At 49.7% G+C, this 17,843-nt stretch overlaps 1 protein-coding gene and 1 long non-coding RNA gene across 5 annotated transcripts; one reads left to right on the top strand and one right to left on the bottom strand.

The window, feature by feature from the left end:
* Positions 1 to 393: 393 nt before the first annotated feature.
* On the bottom strand, positions 394 to 16,657 carry NUTF2 (nuclear transport factor 2). Of its 4 annotated transcripts, none has more exons than XM_023245313.2 (6): positions 16,503 to 16,613; positions 8,414 to 8,582; positions 5,085 to 5,212; positions 2,942 to 3,013; positions 2,759 to 2,857; positions 394 to 925 (listed from the first exon to the last, which is right to left on the bottom strand). In XM_023245313.2, the coding sequence occupies exons 3-6, from the start codon at positions 5,181 to 5,183 to the stop codon at positions 812 to 814; spliced, it is 384 nt and encodes a 127-aa protein (XP_023101081.1). In that variant the 5' UTR covers positions 5,184 to 5,212; positions 8,414 to 8,582; positions 16,503 to 16,613; the 3' UTR covers positions 394 to 811. The 4 variants fall into 4 exon arrangements, with proteins under 4 accessions (XP_023101081.1, XP_044902627.1, XP_023101080.1 ...); XM_045046692.1 differs by lacking the exon at positions 16,503 to 16,613 and adding an exon at positions 15,183 to 15,302; XM_023245312.2 differs by lacking the exon at positions 8,414 to 8,582 and having other exon boundaries at positions 16,503 to 16,657.
* On the top strand, positions 5,927 to 8,856 carry LOC111558020. Its single transcript, XR_002738469.2, has 2 exons — positions 5,927 to 6,686; positions 8,348 to 8,856. It is a non-coding gene; the product is annotated as an uncharacterized LOC111558020 (long non-coding RNA).
* Positions 16,658 to 17,843: the final 1,186 nt, after the last annotated feature.

Raw genomic sequence — 17,843 nt, 5'->3', positions numbered from 1 at the left:
ATACAGGGTAGTTTTGCTGAGCCCTCAGCCCAGAGCACCTGAGCTTAATGAGTCTTTTCAGTGGGATTCTAGATCATCTCTATTACCAGAGCCCTGACCTACCCAATGTAGGAGTTGTCAGAAGTGACTGCAAAGGCTTCAGTGCAAGGGAAGCTTCAGGCCAGACCCAAGCTCTGTCTGCAGCTCAGTTTTCCAGGACCAGGTGGGCTGAGGTGGGGCATACTATGCCCTAAAGGCTTCTGAGAGAAGCTATCTGGGAGTGCTGCTTCAGCAGTTTCTCTTTGTAACATGTATTGCTGAGTTGGGGGGGGAGGTGGGAAGGTGAGACATGAGAGAGACAATGGGGCAGGGTAGTTATTGATGCCCAGCCAACTATTAAACTCATTAAAACAATTTAAACTGTTAAGAAAATTTTTGTGGTTTTATTGTATCATGAGGCATTGAAACATCCGAACAAATCAATATCTGGGCGGTGAGGCAGCTGCTTTCTCCTTCACTTCTTTGGGTTACTAGAGCAACTTGTCAGTAGATTAAAAAACAAAAACAAAACAAAACAAAAAAAAAACAACCTTTTGCATTACTTAAGTCTTTCCAAGGCATGCGCTGGTACAACACAAACTTCTCCTGTCAGATGCAACTAGTCTAGTGTCCAAACATCATGCACAATACCCCAGTAGCAGCAGCGCACTGCGCCCGCTCCCACCGCGGCCCTGCTCATTTGTGTATGATATTTGGAGCATCTGGAGGAGTGTGAATAATATTGGGGAGAGGAGGGAGGAGGAAACAGCATGAGTGCCTGGCTGGGAGGAGGTCAGCCGAAGTTGTGCAGGGCAAGCCTGAACATGTCATTGGTGCAAACCCAAGCATCGTTGATGTTCTTTAATAGGAACATCTGGTGGAACCCCATGATGGGGTCTTCATCAGCCTGTGAGGAGAAAAAAAATGATTCAGTAAGTAGGCCAAGGAACAGGAAGGGAGTTTAGTTGCAAGGGAACAGGACAAAGAATGCTGACTTTGAGATCAGGCCCTACGGTCTTGGACTCAAATCCCAGTATAGCCAAAGTGTATTTATGAATGTGAATTGATATAATGTACAAAACATGGCACTGGGCACATAGGGCTACAGATGGCAGTTCTCACTGCTACATGCACTTAAACTGTAGAATACATCACCAATTAGCCACCGTAAGAGAGCAGAAAACACACCTGCCTCTGAGCCCATGTCTCTAAGCAGTGATCAATTTGAAAGAGTTCTGTAGTGCTCACCGCATAACTTACAGTACCTAAAACCTAAATAATCTTAGCGTCTGATTACACCAGTTAGTCCAATTCAGAGAAACTACTGTTAATACTGACTGTGGCCAAGTAGGTGAGAAAAGACTCAAAACGGAGTTCACACTGTAATCAAAGCTCTAACAAAGAGCAAATCAAAGAGCAAAACGAAGCAATGTCACCTGGTGATGTTTCCTGTCGTGTCATATATAACATTTGCAATGAAAAAAAAAAAAAAAAAAAAAAGGCAAGACACCTCCAGCCAAACTGCAGAAGATCAGGATGAAGCATAGTTAAGGTAGGAGCCCAGTTAACCAGTGCTATCTCTAAAATTGCTGGGGTTTCTGGGAATTATCATCAGCAATTAGGCAAATCAGTCTTTTAGGGACTCTGAGTTGGGACAGAAGCAGCAGAATGAACCTGAAGCCAAGTGGGAAATGGGCCATGCTTACTGACCCTATCCTGGAAAATAGGCACCGAGGCCCCTGAAAAGACCTCTTCACTCCCAATGGCCTATCTGAACACAAACTCTGGGCAGGGCATGTTGGACAGGCAGGAAAAACTGACAGGAAAGTCCAGGCCACAAGGCAGGTCCTTCTGGGTCCATGGCAGAGGCGTATGGGGCCCCTCTTTCTGCCCTTTTATTTAACCCAGAAGGCCCCACCTAACCTACGGAGAAGGCCATGTGGGCCTATTATTCAGAGTCCCACCGTGACACAGGTCCAGGAGACTGGGACCTGGTCGACGGGCAGCCAACCTGTCCTGCTTTGGAAAGGAGGAGAAGCTTTTTGGAAATTAAAAATCTGGCTTCAGTCTGCTGGAGCACAACAGGTAGGAGTTCCCATGAGAGTTCTTGGGGGACTGAGGAGCTGAAGGCTTTGAAGAGGATAGGTCTCGGAAGAGGAAAGGAGAATGCAAACAGAAGCAGGAGTTCCAGGAATCTGCTTTGCTCAGCAGGTGGCGGAGCCAGTAGCCAGCTCAGGAAGTGGCAACATGGACTCCAGCAAGGGACTGCAACTCAGCACCCAGCTGGCCCATCTAGGACCAGCTGCCGACAGAAAGCCCACCTATACCTCAGGGCAGTATGAAGGCCCAGTATCTTAGCACCACAACCCCACCCTGCTCCTATACCTTTGTCCCTTTTCCGGAAAGGCTCTAAACCTGTACTCTCCAATAGTACTTTCTGTAACAACAGAATCAGTCTGTGTCTGCACTGTCCAATAGGCAGTCACAGTGACTGACTATAAGCACTTGAAATATACTTAGTTCGGCTAAGGAACTCCATTTTAACTTTCATTTTAATTAATGCAATTTAAAAATTGCCATTAAAATTGAAACATAATATGAAAATGTGACTAGTGGTTATTGTATTGAATTATACAGCTCTAGACACCGAGTGTCCCTTGATAAGCAGGTCACATCACAGGGAAGGCAGGTGCGCAGGGCTCTCCTCTGCCTGCCCACTCCTCCCTACCAGCACTATTACCTTGAGCTGGCCCACAACCATGCTGATGATGCAGCTATCTGGCGTGGGCTGATGGTCCTGCGCCGTGATGCTGTGCTGGATTTTCTGGAACGGAAGGCTCTGCAAAAGAAAGAGGGGGTGATGGGCTGTGGCCAGCAAGGCAGGGAAGCAGCTGCTTTAAGCATGACCCTGGCCTTTACTTACAGACAACTTCTCCACAATGGCAGCTTTCCCCTGGAATTGCTGTCCTTCCCACGTAAGGCATGATGCGTCAATCTGAAAACCAGAAAACATGGGGTCAGGGCCTCAGAGAAAAAGGAATTTATCTCTGAGTCCCTGAAAAGGACCTTGTTTGGAAAAATGAGTCCAAAACTCAATTACCCTATCTATAAAGAAGGGAACTGAAGGTAGTTTCCATACTTTACACTACTAACAACCTCTTTAATTACACCCTATCTTCCCAGAGCCCAGGCTCTGAAAAGCTAACAAAATACAAACCTATTTAGTAAGTTCATTTCCTGGTTTTTATTCAAGAAGTTATATGCCCCCTGGGGGCATCTGGGTGGCTCAGTTAGTTAGGTGTCTGACTCTTGATTTCAGGTCAGGTCATGATCTCACAATTCATGAGCTAGACCCCTGTGTCGGGCTTTGAGCTGATAGCATGGAGCCTGCTTGGGATTCTCTCTCTTCTCTCTCTGTCCCTCCCCCGCTCTCTCTCTTTCTCTCAAAATAAATAAATAAACTAAAAAACAAAAACAAAAACAAAGAAGTTATATGGCCTCTGATATGCATGAGCCCTAGGCTGCCTATTATGTGGTCAAGGCTCAGCCAAAAGTCATCCTGCTATGTGGTCAGTCAGCACCAGTACTAGCGAAGCCCATGAGAAATAACTTGGAAACATTCTATGTTCAATTACCATCTCTAGAGCTCAGGCTGAATTCTACTGAGGCCACTCCCATAAGGACACCCATGAGGTGAGGGAAGAATGGAGGCTGACAAGGCCTCCCAAGGCCTAGCCTGGGACCCTACCTACATCAACATGCAACCCACTAGTTTCATCCCCTCCCCTCCATATTTTTCCTGCCACAGACTTCAGGGGCAGAACTCAAAACTGCCTTTGCTACTTACCAGCTATAATATTTGGCAAGTTACATATTTTTCTATTTTCTGATCTTTCTTTCTTTCTTTCTTTCTTTCTTTTTTATTATTTTTTTTAACGTTTATTTATTTTTGAGACAGAGAGAGACAGAGCATGAACGGGGGAGGGTCAGAGAGAGGGAGACACAGAATCTGAAACAGGCTCCAGGCTCTGAGCTGTCAGCACAGAGCCCAACGCGGGGCTCGAACTCACGGATCGCGAGATCATGACCTGAGCCGAAGTCGGCCGCTTAACCGACTGAGCTACCCAGGCGCCCCTCTATTTTCTGATCTTTAAAAGAGACATATGCTGAGGATTATACAAAATGACATACATAAAGCATTCTTTTAGGACCACGCTCTCTTCTCTGGGTCGGGGCTGCTTTCATTGATTTTAAGAAGCAAATAAAACAGAAGCGCCAGGATCCCAGAGTCATATCAATTCAAGTTTTTAAAACTCTCTATGATGACAACCAAATAATGCATTTACTGGATTTGGCTTTCCACTGGTAAGATCCCTTTCTTTTCTTCAGACTTGACCCCGAGTTTCTGGACACACAGAGAGCTTTGCCCACAGCCCAGTCAGGCTCTCAGGCTATGCTGGATGACTCCTATCATTTCCATTCTGGACAGACCTGCTAGAAATGGCCTGATCAATCACATTACTGTGACTGAGTCCTGGCAGGGTCAAATACAAGTAGCTCTTGGTATACATGATCATTAAAATAGCAAGTGCCTAGAAGGGTTAAAGACACACCAGTCTCCCTGGGCTAACCCCATTTGTTTACCATGAGCATTCAGGGGTGTTTGGCCCTCAAAAGGAAACTTGGACCTAAGACCTCCAGGAGAACTCAGTTTTGCATTGATGATGCTCATACCTGCCACTTCCAGAAAGCACCATGAGCCCTAGCATCTGTCTGCTGCTGCCCAATCTGGAACCAGAGGCACTCTCAGGACCATGGAATGGCAAGCCCGTAACAACCTGCCAAGGATACAGGATCCCTACTCTTATGGAAGATGACAGAAGGGAACGTGTAGACCAGGTAGTTGGGCTAAGCCTCAGGCCCCTTCTGCCACAGACAGAAGCTTAGATAGAAGAGTATAGCCAAATCCGGTAAGGGCTGCTAGAACTTGTGAACTGGACACACTGGCCCAACATCTGAATGGATCCCTTGGGGACCCTGTTCAGGCCCTAGAGCTGGAGACTTACATAAATTGCGCCTAGTTGGGTTCTGTCGTTATCAAATAACTGGTAGTAATGTTGAATGAAGCTGGATCCAATCTGCTCCCAAATTGGCTTGTCTCCCATTCTGGAGCGTCACCCGGCCTCACTGAGACCTGCAAGATCAGCAAGACATGGAGGGAAGTGTTGGTACCAAGGGAACAGGAGGTAGCCAGCTGCGGTTTCTTCACTGACCCCTACCCCTCCTGGCCTCCTCGAGGAGGGAGTCTTTTGGTGAGGTCTGTTATAGAGAGGTCCTGGGGAATTGGTAGGAGGCCCCTCCCAATACAGACCAGTGCAGGGAGCCCAGAGGTGGACCAGACTCAGACTCTCCTTTGAGGAGCTCTGGCTAATGAAACAAAGGGGCTCCCAGGATGTGGAGCACATAGGATAGGTGCTGAGGGTGGAGCCAGGACAGTCAGAGCAAGCCCTTCAATGCCCAATGGGGGATGGGGCTTTAAGAAGGAGCTAACGACACACACTCTCCCCACATGTTTTCATTTAATTCTCTCAACAATCTGTTCTTCCCACTTTGCAAGTCAGAAATTACAGATATCTGTGTAATGTCCTTAGTCCCATCAACATTGCCCCAGGGCTATATCAAGAGGTGGAGGAAGACCCAGTGAGAGTAGGGGGAGATGTCTCCTCAAGTCCTCACTTGCAATAAAACAGCAAGTGATCCTCCATTTTAGTCTTAAGGGAGCAGTTTACTTCTTTGAGCACAGGTAACATCTATTCATTTCTTCATGACAGGGTTACCCCTACCCACTTCAGAGATGGGAACATGAATTCAAAGAATCAGAGAGTAATACTGAGGGGGTCTGGGAAGGGAAACAGAGGCGATTATCTCTTCACACTCCCCATCCCAGCACTGCCTCCGTTGGAAGGGGCTGCCCTTCTCTGGTCTTTGGTGGGGGAGGCGGGGAGACCCCCTCCCAGCTATAGACATCACAGCTCCAAGGCTTGCTAGAAGGAAACTCAAGCCGTAGACGAGAGCCACTCTGGCTTTGCTAGGCCCCTCCCAGATAGGAAGCCCACATCTCACTGAAGGATACCACAATGGCAGACTTGTATGTTGTTCTGCAGTTGTGTCTGACTACCTCCCCATCTTCTGACAACAGGACTCTGAACCAAAGCAGTGAGGAGTTGCGTTGTGTCTGTTAATGGCAGACAACCATTAACAGTGGTGGGACCTGATGCAAGTCATTGCCCCAAGAAGGGCCTCAGCTCCCTCCTCTGTAAGGGGGTGGAACCCTGATGTTGCCAGTGGTTGTGAAGCCTCACCAAGGGAACCTGCTAGTTCACTCTAGTCCCTATAACCTCACCCAAGGCCAGAGGAGCCAGCCGGGATAGATAATGTAGAGGGCCAGTGGCTTAGTCCCAATCCAGCCAATCTCCCAGCCTATGACCAATACTTCAGCCAATGAGGGGCCAGGAAGATGAGCCAGCTTTATTTTAGGTCCCATAGGAGGTGGTGGCACTAAAAATAGGAGCTCAGTGCTAAGATGACTAAGAAATGTCCAAGAAAAGTCTAAAACAAGCAGAAGAGAAAGACTGGACCCAGGCACGCCTGCTACACAGGAATACAAGGTGTGTCCCAGTTTATACTCTGCCAAGAAACAAATCAACTTGTAGGAAAAGCATAGGGTCAAAAGCTAGTCTCAGCTGCTGTCATGGTCACATTTCCAAGGGGTCAGACTGTAGCTACCCCCCCCCCCCACTCCCAGCCATCTCTGCTGCATCTCAAATCTCTGCCTCTTCCAACCTAATATTCACTATGTTTGGCTCATTCACTGTGGCCTAGCCCCATGGTATCCTACCCCAAGAGCTCTGGGGCAGAGGGAAAGCTAGAAGAACGGGTAAGGGCCATCTCTCCCTCTGTCCTCGGCAAGGTTGGGCAGTCCTCAGGGAAGGCCTTGGAGAAAGAGTATGCCGATCAGAAGAAAAAGCATAAGTATGTGTCTGGGCACAAGAAAAGAGTTAAGGGCAGGGAACAGGAAAGCTGGAGATGGAGGGTAAGGGAAAATAAGGCTAAATAAAAGCTGACCCAAAGACAAGAAAAGTGGTGCCATGTGGTAAGACAGTGATGCAGAGGAAGTATGGGGGGGGGGTGTCTCCCTTTTCAATATTGTTCTTAAGGTATGTTAACTTGCCAATACAAAAACTACTTGGCAGAAGTAGTGGTGGAGTGAAGAGGGAGGGCAGATAAAGGGACAGAAAGACACTCTGGTCCAGTGGGGCAGGGCAAAGTGTGTTTTCCTAAGGAATGAGACTGCTTGGGGGCACCAGAAAGTGTGAGAAGGAACCTTCAAAACTATGTAGACTGAGGCCTTTTCCAAATAGGGTCCCTGAAGCCAATACCAACCTTGTTCTTGGCCTGTTTGACCCTGATATGTTTATTTCCAGGTACTGATCATGGTAGCCATGTGGTCAGATTCCATTGTCATCCCACTTTACAGGTGGGAAAACTGAGGTTTAGTGATATGTCTTGCCCCAAGTCCAACTAGTACATCAGGGCTTACACTGGGTCCTCTGGTTGAAGTCAGCACTTTCTTTCTGCTAAATATGTGCCCCTGAGCTCTAAACCACAAGGCTGGCCATGTCTCTTCTGTACAACAGCCTCACCTTTGGATTAAATCTTGAAACTCCACAGATGTGCATCCATACCTGTCCCTGTCTCCCTAGCATTCTGTCCTACCTCCATCCAGCTCACACACAAATAGAACAGAACTCACTCAGTGCTTGCTCACTGATTTTTGCCCCACCCTCACCCTATGAGTCCCCCTACTGGGATGTCCTCCCTCCTCTCATCTGTCTGGTCAAGTTCCTACTCTTCCCTCAGATTCCATCTATTTGGGTCCTCCTTCCCAGACTCATATGTTGACCCCAACCCCATGTGCAAAACCATATTAACACAGCCAGGGCTCACTCCTCTGCCTAAACATTGTGGCTCTGGGCTGGGAGGGTTCCAGTGTGGTTCCTGCCACACCCACTCCATCCCACCCCAATCCCTTAGCACAGAGTGTGGCTCAGCAAACTATAGGATTTACAGTTTGACTCCAAATCTCCCATAAAGCTTTCAGCTCTTGGCTGGGAGGCAGCATTCCTGCATCCAGAAAAAGAAGCAGGGAGCAAAGTCCCCCCCCCCCCCCCATCCCAAGCAACACAGGGATGGGTCTGGGCCAAGCTGGGAGGATGTTCCCCAGGATGGCCAGCAAGCCCTGACCTTGATTCTAATACATATACTGCAGAAAGAACAGTCTAAAAAGAAAAATGCCAAGGCTCAGAAGCAGCCTCATATCAGGTTGGGGACTGACCTTCGTGACGGCTTCTCCTACAGTTCTTCCAAGAGGACCGCTGACCACGCCATCTCCTGCTTCACCCCAACAGTCCGCAGGCTGAGTGAGGCCAGGCTCCTCGAGGAGCAGAAATGACCTCGATGACCTCTCGCCCACTGAGCATCAGCCTTCACTGACCTTTAGGTCTCTGTGGGTGCAAAGACCCTCTAAGAATGTCTCAAAAACTGTGACCCTCTCCCAATAAATTTGCACAGAGGTAGGGATGTCCCAGCCTTGTGAATAATTTCAGATTGTTCAGACTCCCTGAGGCTGTCAAAGATCCCAGGGTAAATCTTTTGCCCCCCCCCCAAAAAAAAAAATCTTTTGTCCAGAAGACCCCATTAGACAACAGAAAATTTTCATTTCTATCCTCAAATTCTGGGTCAGTGTTTCCAGTGACAAAACTTTAAAAAAATTTTTTTTTAATTTTTTTTTTTATTTTTGAAGGAGAGAGAGACAGAGTGTGAGTGGAGGAGGGGCAGAGAGAGAGGGAGACACAGAATCGGAAGCAGGCTCCAGGCTCTGAGCTGTCAGCACAGAGCCAGACGTGGGGCTCGAACCCATGAACTGTGAGATCATGACCTGAGCCGAAGTCGGACGCTCAACCAACTGAGCCACTCAGATGCCCCTCCAGTGACAAAACTTAAATAGCAGTGTCTACCTGATAACATCTCATTTTTACTAATACGTATTAGGTATAGACATGTGCTAAAGGCTTTACATGCATTTGGTCCTAACACCCTGTGACTCGATTCCCACATTAGAGACGAGCAAAATGAAGCTCAGAAAGGTTAGCTAACTTGTTCAAGGCCATAAGCCTAATGGGTGGTGGAACTAGATGGAACCAGGTTTAGTGGACTCCAGAGCCAGGACTCCCAGAGACAACAGGTTGGAGGTAAAAATGAGTAGACCACCCAGTGAGAGAGGTGCTCCTGGGCACATAGCACTGAAGCCCTAACCTCTAACCTTGACTTTCTCAGAGAGGGGCAATACAGGCCTGAACCAGGGCTTCTGCCTCCAAACAAAGGCACCAGGCAGACTTCCACACCAAACCCAAACAAAAGGCGTTTTCATGGGGGATGATCTCACAGTTTTCCCAAACGTGCGAAGTCACAGCCCAGTTCTACCATCTCAGCAAGTCAGAGATCCTGGCCTAGCTGGACCTGGGGCAGGGCTGGGGGCAGGAGAGTGATGGGGAAGAGGATGTTCCAAACTCCAGACTGATACAGAGAAAGACCCATGTTTGTCTTTTTTTGAGCACCCATCACCAAGGCCTGCAGGGCATGTCAGCAGATACACCAAGCTTCTAGGGGGATCCTTGAAGTCAGCATCAACCATGGCCATTACTCTCATACATCCTATGGCCCTCCAGTGACTTCCCTCCCATTCTCCACTGACAGTCTCAACCACTTAGACTGCCTTCAAGGCCCCTGGGTGACCTGCCCTCCTGGCTGTCCAACCTCATCTGCCACCCAACCCACCCCTTGCCCCTCCTCTACTGCCAGTCTGGGCATGTCCCTGTTCCTGGAACATGCTGAGCCTGTTCTCACCCAAGAGCTTTGCAACTGTTGATCCTTCTACCCAGATCACTATTCTCCCTGGATCTTCATTTGTCTGCTCCGTGTCACATATGTGTCAGCTCAAATGTCACCTCCTCACAGACACCTTCTCTGTCCGTTCAGTCTAAAGTAACTGGTCACTCATTTCACCATCTTGTATTGTTTTCTTAGCACTTATCACTGAATGAGATTGTCACACTTAACATATTTGTTTATGCTCTGTCTCCCTGACCTGGGCATCCCTGTTGCCATGGTGCCTGGCCCAGCTCTCCTTCTCTGGAGGAGGAGCAAATTCTGGGTGAACCCTGCCGAATTTAAGTGACCCACCTCCTCTCTACCTGCACCTTCTAAGTCATCAGGAAACAGTCCTTTGTCAACTACCCAGTCATCTGTCTATTGGAGGGCTTGGTCCAACCCCCTCACTTATTCCCAAAGCCCTGGTCACCTGAAAGAAGGTCAGCTGTGGCTCAACAGCAGGCACACAACCACACCCTCAAAGGCTTGGCCTCTAGCCTATTCCTCCTCTCCCTTGTTGTATGACCCTTTGACCCTGTTTCCTCACCAGTAATTGGGGATGTTAGGGGTAATCAACTGAGGGTATAAAGGAAGACCCAGCTGCAAGGAGTCAGTCAGGTCCTAAGTGAACACCGAGGTCAAGAACTAGAAAGAAGGTGGTTACCTCAGCCTCCTACAAGGATACCACACCATGGAACAGCCTCAATCCAGGACTCCCAACTGCCTAGTCCACCATTCCCCTGCCTGAAGTCTGGAGAGAAATCAGCCAAGGTCTAGTGCCGGAATGGCTGGCCAGGACAGAACCCTTTCCTGGGGCAGACCCCTGAGGCCTAAGTGCCTCCAGTGAAGGCCTTTTCCTCCTCTTTGGCCTGGAGGAGGGATCTAGAACCTTCAGGACACCCTGGCCGGCCCAGAAGCTAATTTCTGAGATCTGCATTCTGGTCCCCCTGCTCTGTACTTACTCAGACCCTAAGTAGCCTCCCTTTCCCACATGACCCAGAGATTTCTAGGGACCCTGTCCTAGACAGCCCCCATCCATGAACTGAACCCCAGGTCATGAACTTCCTGGTCAGGTATACATGGACTTGGCTCCCCAGTTGGGCCTAAAGCCCCTAAGTGACCACCCCCATGGTCTGCTACCACCATGCCTGGCTAATACTGCCATGACACTCTGAGACTGAGGTGAGCAGAGGAATAAAGAGATGCACACGGAGTCTCCGGAGTGCTGAATGGAATGACTTCCTCTGTAAGCAAAACAGTTACATATGAGGGCGCCTGGGTGTCTCAGTCAGTTGAGCGTCCGACTTCAGCTCAGGTCATGGTCTCACAGTTTGTAGGTTTGAGCTCCATGTCAGGCTCTGTGCTGACAGCTCAGAGCCTGGAGCCTGCTTCAGATTCTGTGTCTCTCTAGCTCTCTGCCCCTCCCCCACTCACGGTCTGTCTCTCTCTCAAAAATAAAAAAAATAAATGTAAAAAAAAACAGTTACATGTGTTCTCTCATTTGAGCCTCACAGCTGCAAAGCTAGTATGATTACCATCATTTTATAGATGCAGAAACCAGGACTCCAAGAGGTTAAGAAAAAATTCAAGACTACATAGGGCCACTGGCATAGCCAGCATTAAGATATCCACAAAACTGGCTTGGACTAGAACAGCTGTGAGCCAATGTCAAGTAACATAAAGTGTAGAGGTAACAAATGAAGTGCTGAGGAATGGAGCCCAGGCCTTTTCTTGCCCTCTGAAATCAACAAATTCCATTCCCCTCAGTACAGAAAGACCCTCAGTGCATGCTCAACTGGTCAAAGTAGGACTATACCATAGGGACAAGTGAGTACTTGCGTTCGCCTGGGTGTAAAACCACCTCTGCAAATGGAACCAATGTCTCTACACACAGACATCACTCCAGGGGGCAGCAGTCTCTGCCCTGGTGAGACCCAGTGGCTCTGAAGTATCAGAGGCTTTAAGAAACACATTCCAGGGGTGCCTGGGTGGCTCAGTCGGTTGAGGGTTCAACTTAAGCTCAGGCCATGATCTCGCAGTTCATGAGTTCGAGCCCCACATCGGGCTCTATGCTGTGAGCGTGGAGCCTGCTTTGGATCCTCTGTTTCCCTCTCTCTTTCTCTCTCACTCTTTCTCTCAAAAATAAATAAACATTAAAGAAAGAGAGAAAGAAAGAAGGAAAGAGAAAGAAAAAAGAAAAAACATCCCAGAATTTCCTCAGTTTACTGAAGCAAACAGTCCTGAGTTCCCAGGCACCTCAAAAATACCACTCTCATGAGGGGGAGGTTCTCCTTCTCAGGGGTAGCTCCTCTCCACTCTAGGGACTTAGGGAGTCGGCACATAGCAGGTACCACAAACAGATAAGGAGTAAGACCCAGGGCAGTAAAAGAAAGCCATAGCAGGTCAGGTGGTGGTGGGAGACCCAGGACCAGTGAGCAGGGCCACCCCCAGCCCTCCAGTGTTCTTCCCTGGCCACTAAGACACTTCCACAGTCACAGCCAGACCTGCACAAAGGATTCTTCCCAGGAAGACACATTCTAGCTGACAGGATGAGAAGGAGGATGATTCCACACAAACCTGGTGCCCAGGATGCTGACCAAAATGATCATATCACGTGGGCCTGGAAGTCACTCCAAGGATAACCCACACACTGCTGACTCCCTCAGGGAGCAATTCAGGAATTCTTATCACATATGGTCAAAGCAAGAAAGTCTCAAAGCCAGGGAAGGGGTAGCCAATTCAAATCCAACCTCAAATACACAAACATTCTCAGAGGGCCCATCAGCAAAAATTAAAAAAAAAAATCTCCATGAGGAGGTTCAGTTCAACCCCTGCTCTTTAGAAATCCTGCTCAACTTTCAATGTCCATCCTGCGGAAACGTTGTTGGATCCCCTCTCTCCAAAAGGACTATTCCCTTTTATCTCTGGGGGGTGGGCAGCTCTGTTTCTCACTCTGGGCAGATGTCCTCATGGGTACCATTCAGAGGCACTGGGCATTTGAAAAAAAGTGACCTGAGAGGGTCTTACTGAAAGGGGCAGAAGCCACACACCCAGGCTCCACTCAGGGAATGGGAAGACCATAAAATGCTGGTGAGAGTCCCAGACAGTGGGAGAATGCCCAGCAGAGACCCCTGGGACAGAGAAGCAGGCTGTAGAAGACAGCAGCTAGACCCAAAAGCCACAGCAATCTGGAGTGGTGACAGCATTGCTCAAGGGACCCCAGACCTTCCTGCACACACCAGTGGAAGAATGCCTTGCTCTACGGTTCCTGCTGGAAGCAGAGAGGAGAGTAGGCTCACTAACAGCCTTTCTTCATCTGTGCTCTAGCCCCTTCTTCTGTGCCAAAAGACCCTAAGTACATAATAGTAACATTAGCCCTAAGTATGTAATAGTAACATTTCCTCCTTTCCCCAGCACCAGGACTGGGTAGGGCTCATTTTGCTACCTTCAGTTTCAGCTCAGAGCCTATTACACAAAAAGGGCCAAAGAATGGTTGTTGAATAATACTAATCATTGGTAAGAAAGGAAAAGAAAGTTCCAAGAAAGATACTAATGTTCCAGTAGAGGAATTCTAGAATATTTTAATATGAGGTGTCTTCCAGTTCTAAAATTAGACAGCAGAATAAAGTGAGATATGGCTCAGGGGCACCTGGGTGGCTCAGTCGGTTAAGTGTCCAACTTTGGCTCAGGTCATGATCTCACGGTTCATGGGTTCAAGCCCTGCATCAGGGTCTGTGCTGACAGCCCATAGCCCGAAGCCTGCTTCAGATTCTGTGTCTCCCTCTCTCTCTGCCCCTCCCCCACTTGTACTTGCATGCACTGTCTCTCTCTCAAAAATAAACAATAATTTTTTTTTTTAAGTGAGATGTGGCTCAGAGAGGAGAGGTGCCGGGGCTCCTGGATAGTTCAGTTGGCTAGGCATCCAATTCTTGACATCAGCTCAGGTCATGATCTTGCAGTCATGAGATACAGCTTTGAGTCATGCTGAGAGTGGAACCTGCTTGGGATTCTTTCTCTCCCTCTCTCTCTGCCCCTCCGCCAGCACACATGCGTGCTCTTTCTCTCTCAAAATAAATAAAAACTTTAAAAAAAAAAAGGAGAAGTGCACTCTATGTCACTAAAGGACCTAGTTTAGAGTTGAGAACCTAGGCATCCTCACACCCTGCCCCCATGCTTATGCAGCCACATCTCGACTGCTTCATGCCAAACTCCACTTCCAAGTCAGCCCTATGTGAATAGAAGGTGCAGACAGATTCTGGAGAATCTCAGGACTCTCTTCTTATCTCTGAGATACAGATGGCCTGCCAAATTCCAGAAAGATCAAGGACTTCTGGGGGTCAGGATGCCGGGTAATGGCTAGTTAAGCCCAGACACAGAAGTTATAGAAAACTTCTAGGATTGGAATGAGGGAGAAACCGGAATTCTTCCTCCTCCTGGGTAATCTTCAAGAAGGAATGGTATCTTTTTGACCCTGAAGAAAACCATTATCATAAAGTCACTTAGGGCCTTGGAATGTGCAAACTGATCCATAGCAGTAAGCCTACCTCACGTGAAACCTGTGTCCTAGACAAAAGGAATCCTGACAATCTTCAGAGGGTCTTGAAACAGCTGTCTCTAGTACTAAGAGATTCTATCATAGGGATCCTGTGTATGTTCTTAGGGCAGTCCCTTCTTCTTGCCCATGTCCACTAGCAAACCAGACCTCTCCTGAGCTTGCTGAATGAACCTGACTTCCACATGTTTATGGGCCAGCATGTGGACTAGGAGGTTTGAGTACAGAGGGAAGGGAATCAGGAGATCAGGACAGATCTTTGCCTGTTCTCCTTAATCAGGGAGAATGACTAGACAAAGCAATTCAACTGCAGAAAAACTGCCAAAGCTAGAGCCCAATGACCAGAAAAATATCACCCGGGGAAATACTCAAGGGAAAAAAAAAAACGTCCAGCGGTGGTGGCTTCCTGCATCATGGGCCTAACTCAACTTTCTTAAGAGATCTGCTTGCTGCTGAAGCCAGGCCTACGGAGACTTAGCTGCTTCTTTAATCCTCACAGAAACTATAGCTCAGAAGCTATACTGGGTCAGAGGAATCAAGACTCGACAAGCTGTCTCTTCCCAAAATCCCATGGTCCTCTCTGGACTGGTCTCTTAATATATCATCACTCAATCAGAAATACCTTTACAAAGCCTGTCAGAAGACTACTCTAAGGCTAGATACTCCTCTTCTCCCAGGACTCAAGGGGGTCATTGGATTCATCAATGAAGGCAATTTCTCAAGGTTCAACCAGCCTCCTGCCTGTAAACAGGTTACTCCACCTGGTGAGAAGTGAGCAAGCATGTGAGAGAAGCCTGACTTTCTGCAACTTTCAACTCTAGTTCTCCCACCCACGCTTCAGAAGAGCCCCAGAATCTGAATCTGAGCCCTGCGGCCCAAAAGTGCTCACCGCCAATGTCATCTCAAGCCCAGTCTCTTATTTGGCACTGGGCTTATGGACTTCAGGTCTGAATCCTACTTTCCCCTCCATTAAATCCAACCTTATCACCACCAATCTTACGGAATCATTCTCCTCTGGGGAAGAGGGCAAATGACTGGAAAGGGCAGATGTGAGGATTAGAATGCACTGGAGCAGGTCTAATAACGTGTTGGGGGCTCTCATATCCAACCTCACCTCCTAGGCTTTTTCCTCCCCTCCTCCACTAATACAGCCGGCCAACCCAACCACAGTTGAGGCCTGGTCTCTGATAGAAGGGCGGGGTCTGAGCCTACCAGTCCAGAGCTGCTTCCTCGCATCAGGCCAGATCCTCCAAGGCTGGAGGAGGGTTAAGTTCCACATGGAGCCCTCTCGCTCCAGATTCCCTGACCCTACTCTCCACGCAGGAACCTACGCATGAGTTCCACAGAGTGGGAGTTAGGTTTTGTTCACTCCCAACGTGCAGACAAGCAGGGGAGAAGCATTCACCTATATCCTAGCCTTGCTATGGTTGGGAAACGGATGAGAGTCCTAATCCCGGGCTGCGGCAGGAAAGCGCCCTTACCCAATGCTGACTCCGGAGCGGGCCGGGTGGCGCTTGCCCATCCCCGGATCCTTCGCTGGCGGGTGGCAGGACGTGGGGCTGGGGTCGTCCCGCTAGCCTGCCTGCAGAGCTTACGGGACTCGGGCAGGCCGGGCTAGGCCAGACGGGGCGGGGCCCGGAGAGCCCCATCCGGGTGGTCTGGACCAGAGAAAAAAAAGCCTGGCCACAGCGCAGTCCGCTGCACCCGCTATAGGCACCACACTGCCGGATAGGCGCCTGTCTCTGTGTTCCCCTCGGCCGCCGCCTCAGAGGACCGGCGGGAGGCGGAGCCGCGCGCGACACATGGCCCCGTCCCCGCGCGGCTTTGGGCCGCCGGTGGGGGTGGGGGGGCGCCCGGAGACTGGTAGCGGAGGCTCCAGGCGGCCCAGAGCGCGGCTCTAGCGGCCCAGCCCCCGCCCCGGCGCGCTAGCCCCGACACTCACCCGAGGGGCTGGCACGATGGCGGCAGCGGCGGCGGCGGCGGCGGCAACCCAGCGCGGTCTGCGACCGACTGTCCCTTCCCCCCTGCCTTCCCTCGCCACCCCGCTGCACTCTGGGAAACGCAGTTCCCCCGACCTCCTTTCTGGCGTAGGTGCGCCAGGAGAAAACTACAGTTCCCAGTGTGCTATGCGCTGGGGACCAGACACAGCCCTCAGCGCGGGAGGTGAGGCTAAGCCAGGGAGGGAGGCTGCCAGGGCGAGCCCCTGAGAATTGTGGTCTAGCGGAAGCCTCTGGAACACCCGAGGTTGGCGCCAGGCAAGGGTCAGGGCTCAGTTGTCGCCAGGTCCCAGCTGGTCTGGCCCCGCCCAAGTTGCGCGGTCTTTTGGAGTGGGCCCCGCCTCCGTGCCTGGCCAGGCCCCAAGCAGGCCTAGCCGCCCCTCCCTGGGCCCCTGGGCTGTTTCCGCTCCCGAACGCCCCTCCTCTTCGGTGCTCTGGCCACCACTTCGACTCTTTGGAGCGGTTCTCTAAAGCTAGCCAGGGCAAAAGCCATAGTTTCTGCTGTCCCAATGTTCATGCGCCCAGCCCGGCCCAAAGCTGGTTTCGAGCAGTCGAGGCTTTTCCTTCGGCTGGAGACTCAAATGCTCAAGTGGGGCTCAGCTGGAGACAAAGAGTAATCTTGTACAGTTCGGGTCTTCAAAACCTAGTCATACTGTGGTTTTTTTTTGTTGTTGCTGTTGTTCGTTTTATTTTACTTTTTGCAGCAGGCGGAGCCCCGAAGGGTTTAATTTTTATTAACGAGAAAAGAACTCACCCAAACTTTCCCCAGGATTTAAGTGACCAGATTGTCAATAATTTCCTTCCCACCCATTGCCCTTTCATCACTTATTTTCGTCGTTTCCTGGGCAATACAAACATTTAAAGTAAGGCCTGTTTCTAAGTCAGGGCTGTTGGGTAAATGCTGTGCAGCTAACCCAGGTGAACCACAGGTAAGGAAAATATTTTCCTGGCAGTTCCATGCCTTCCCTCCTGCCAAGACTCAGTATTCCTATTCTTCCATAAATTTTGCACCTTCAACAATTCCCCCCCCCCCCCCCCCCCCCCCCCACACACACATATATTCGCTTCTTGGGGATGGCTGGTAAACCCAGGCCGAGCTTCTGTTTATTAAATCCCAGGTCTGGGGGCGCCTGGGTGGCGCAGTTGGTTAAGCGTCCGACTTCAGCCAGGTCACGATCTCGCGGTCCGTGAGTTCGAGCCCCGCGTCAGGCTCTGGGCTGATGGCTCGGAGCCTGGAGCCTGTTTCCGATTCTGTGATTCTGTGTCTCCTTCTCTCTCTGCCCCTC

This window comes from Felis catus, chromosome E2 (genome assembly GCF_018350175.1).
Source record: "Felis catus isolate Fca126 chromosome E2, F.catus_Fca126_mat1.0, whole genome shotgun sequence".
Taxonomy (NCBI): domain Eukaryota; kingdom Metazoa; phylum Chordata; class Mammalia; order Carnivora; family Felidae; genus Felis; species Felis catus.
Note: the sequence above shows the minus strand (reverse complement) of the source record. Positions and strands in the feature narration are given on the sequence as shown.

Coding starts and splice junctions, on each gene's coding strand:
- NUTF2 (XM_023245312.2), bottom strand. CDS start 5,183: ATGGGAGACAAGCCAATTTGGGAGCAGATTGGATCCAGCTTCATTCAA. Junction 2,858..2,941: donor CCATTGTGGAGAAGTTGTCT/GTAAGTAAAGGC, acceptor TTTCTTTTGCAG/AGCCTTCCGTTCCAGAAAAT. Junction 926..2,758: donor TGGTTGTGGGCCAGCTCAAG/GTAATAGTGCTG, acceptor TTCTCCTCACAG/GCTGATGAAGACCCCATCAT.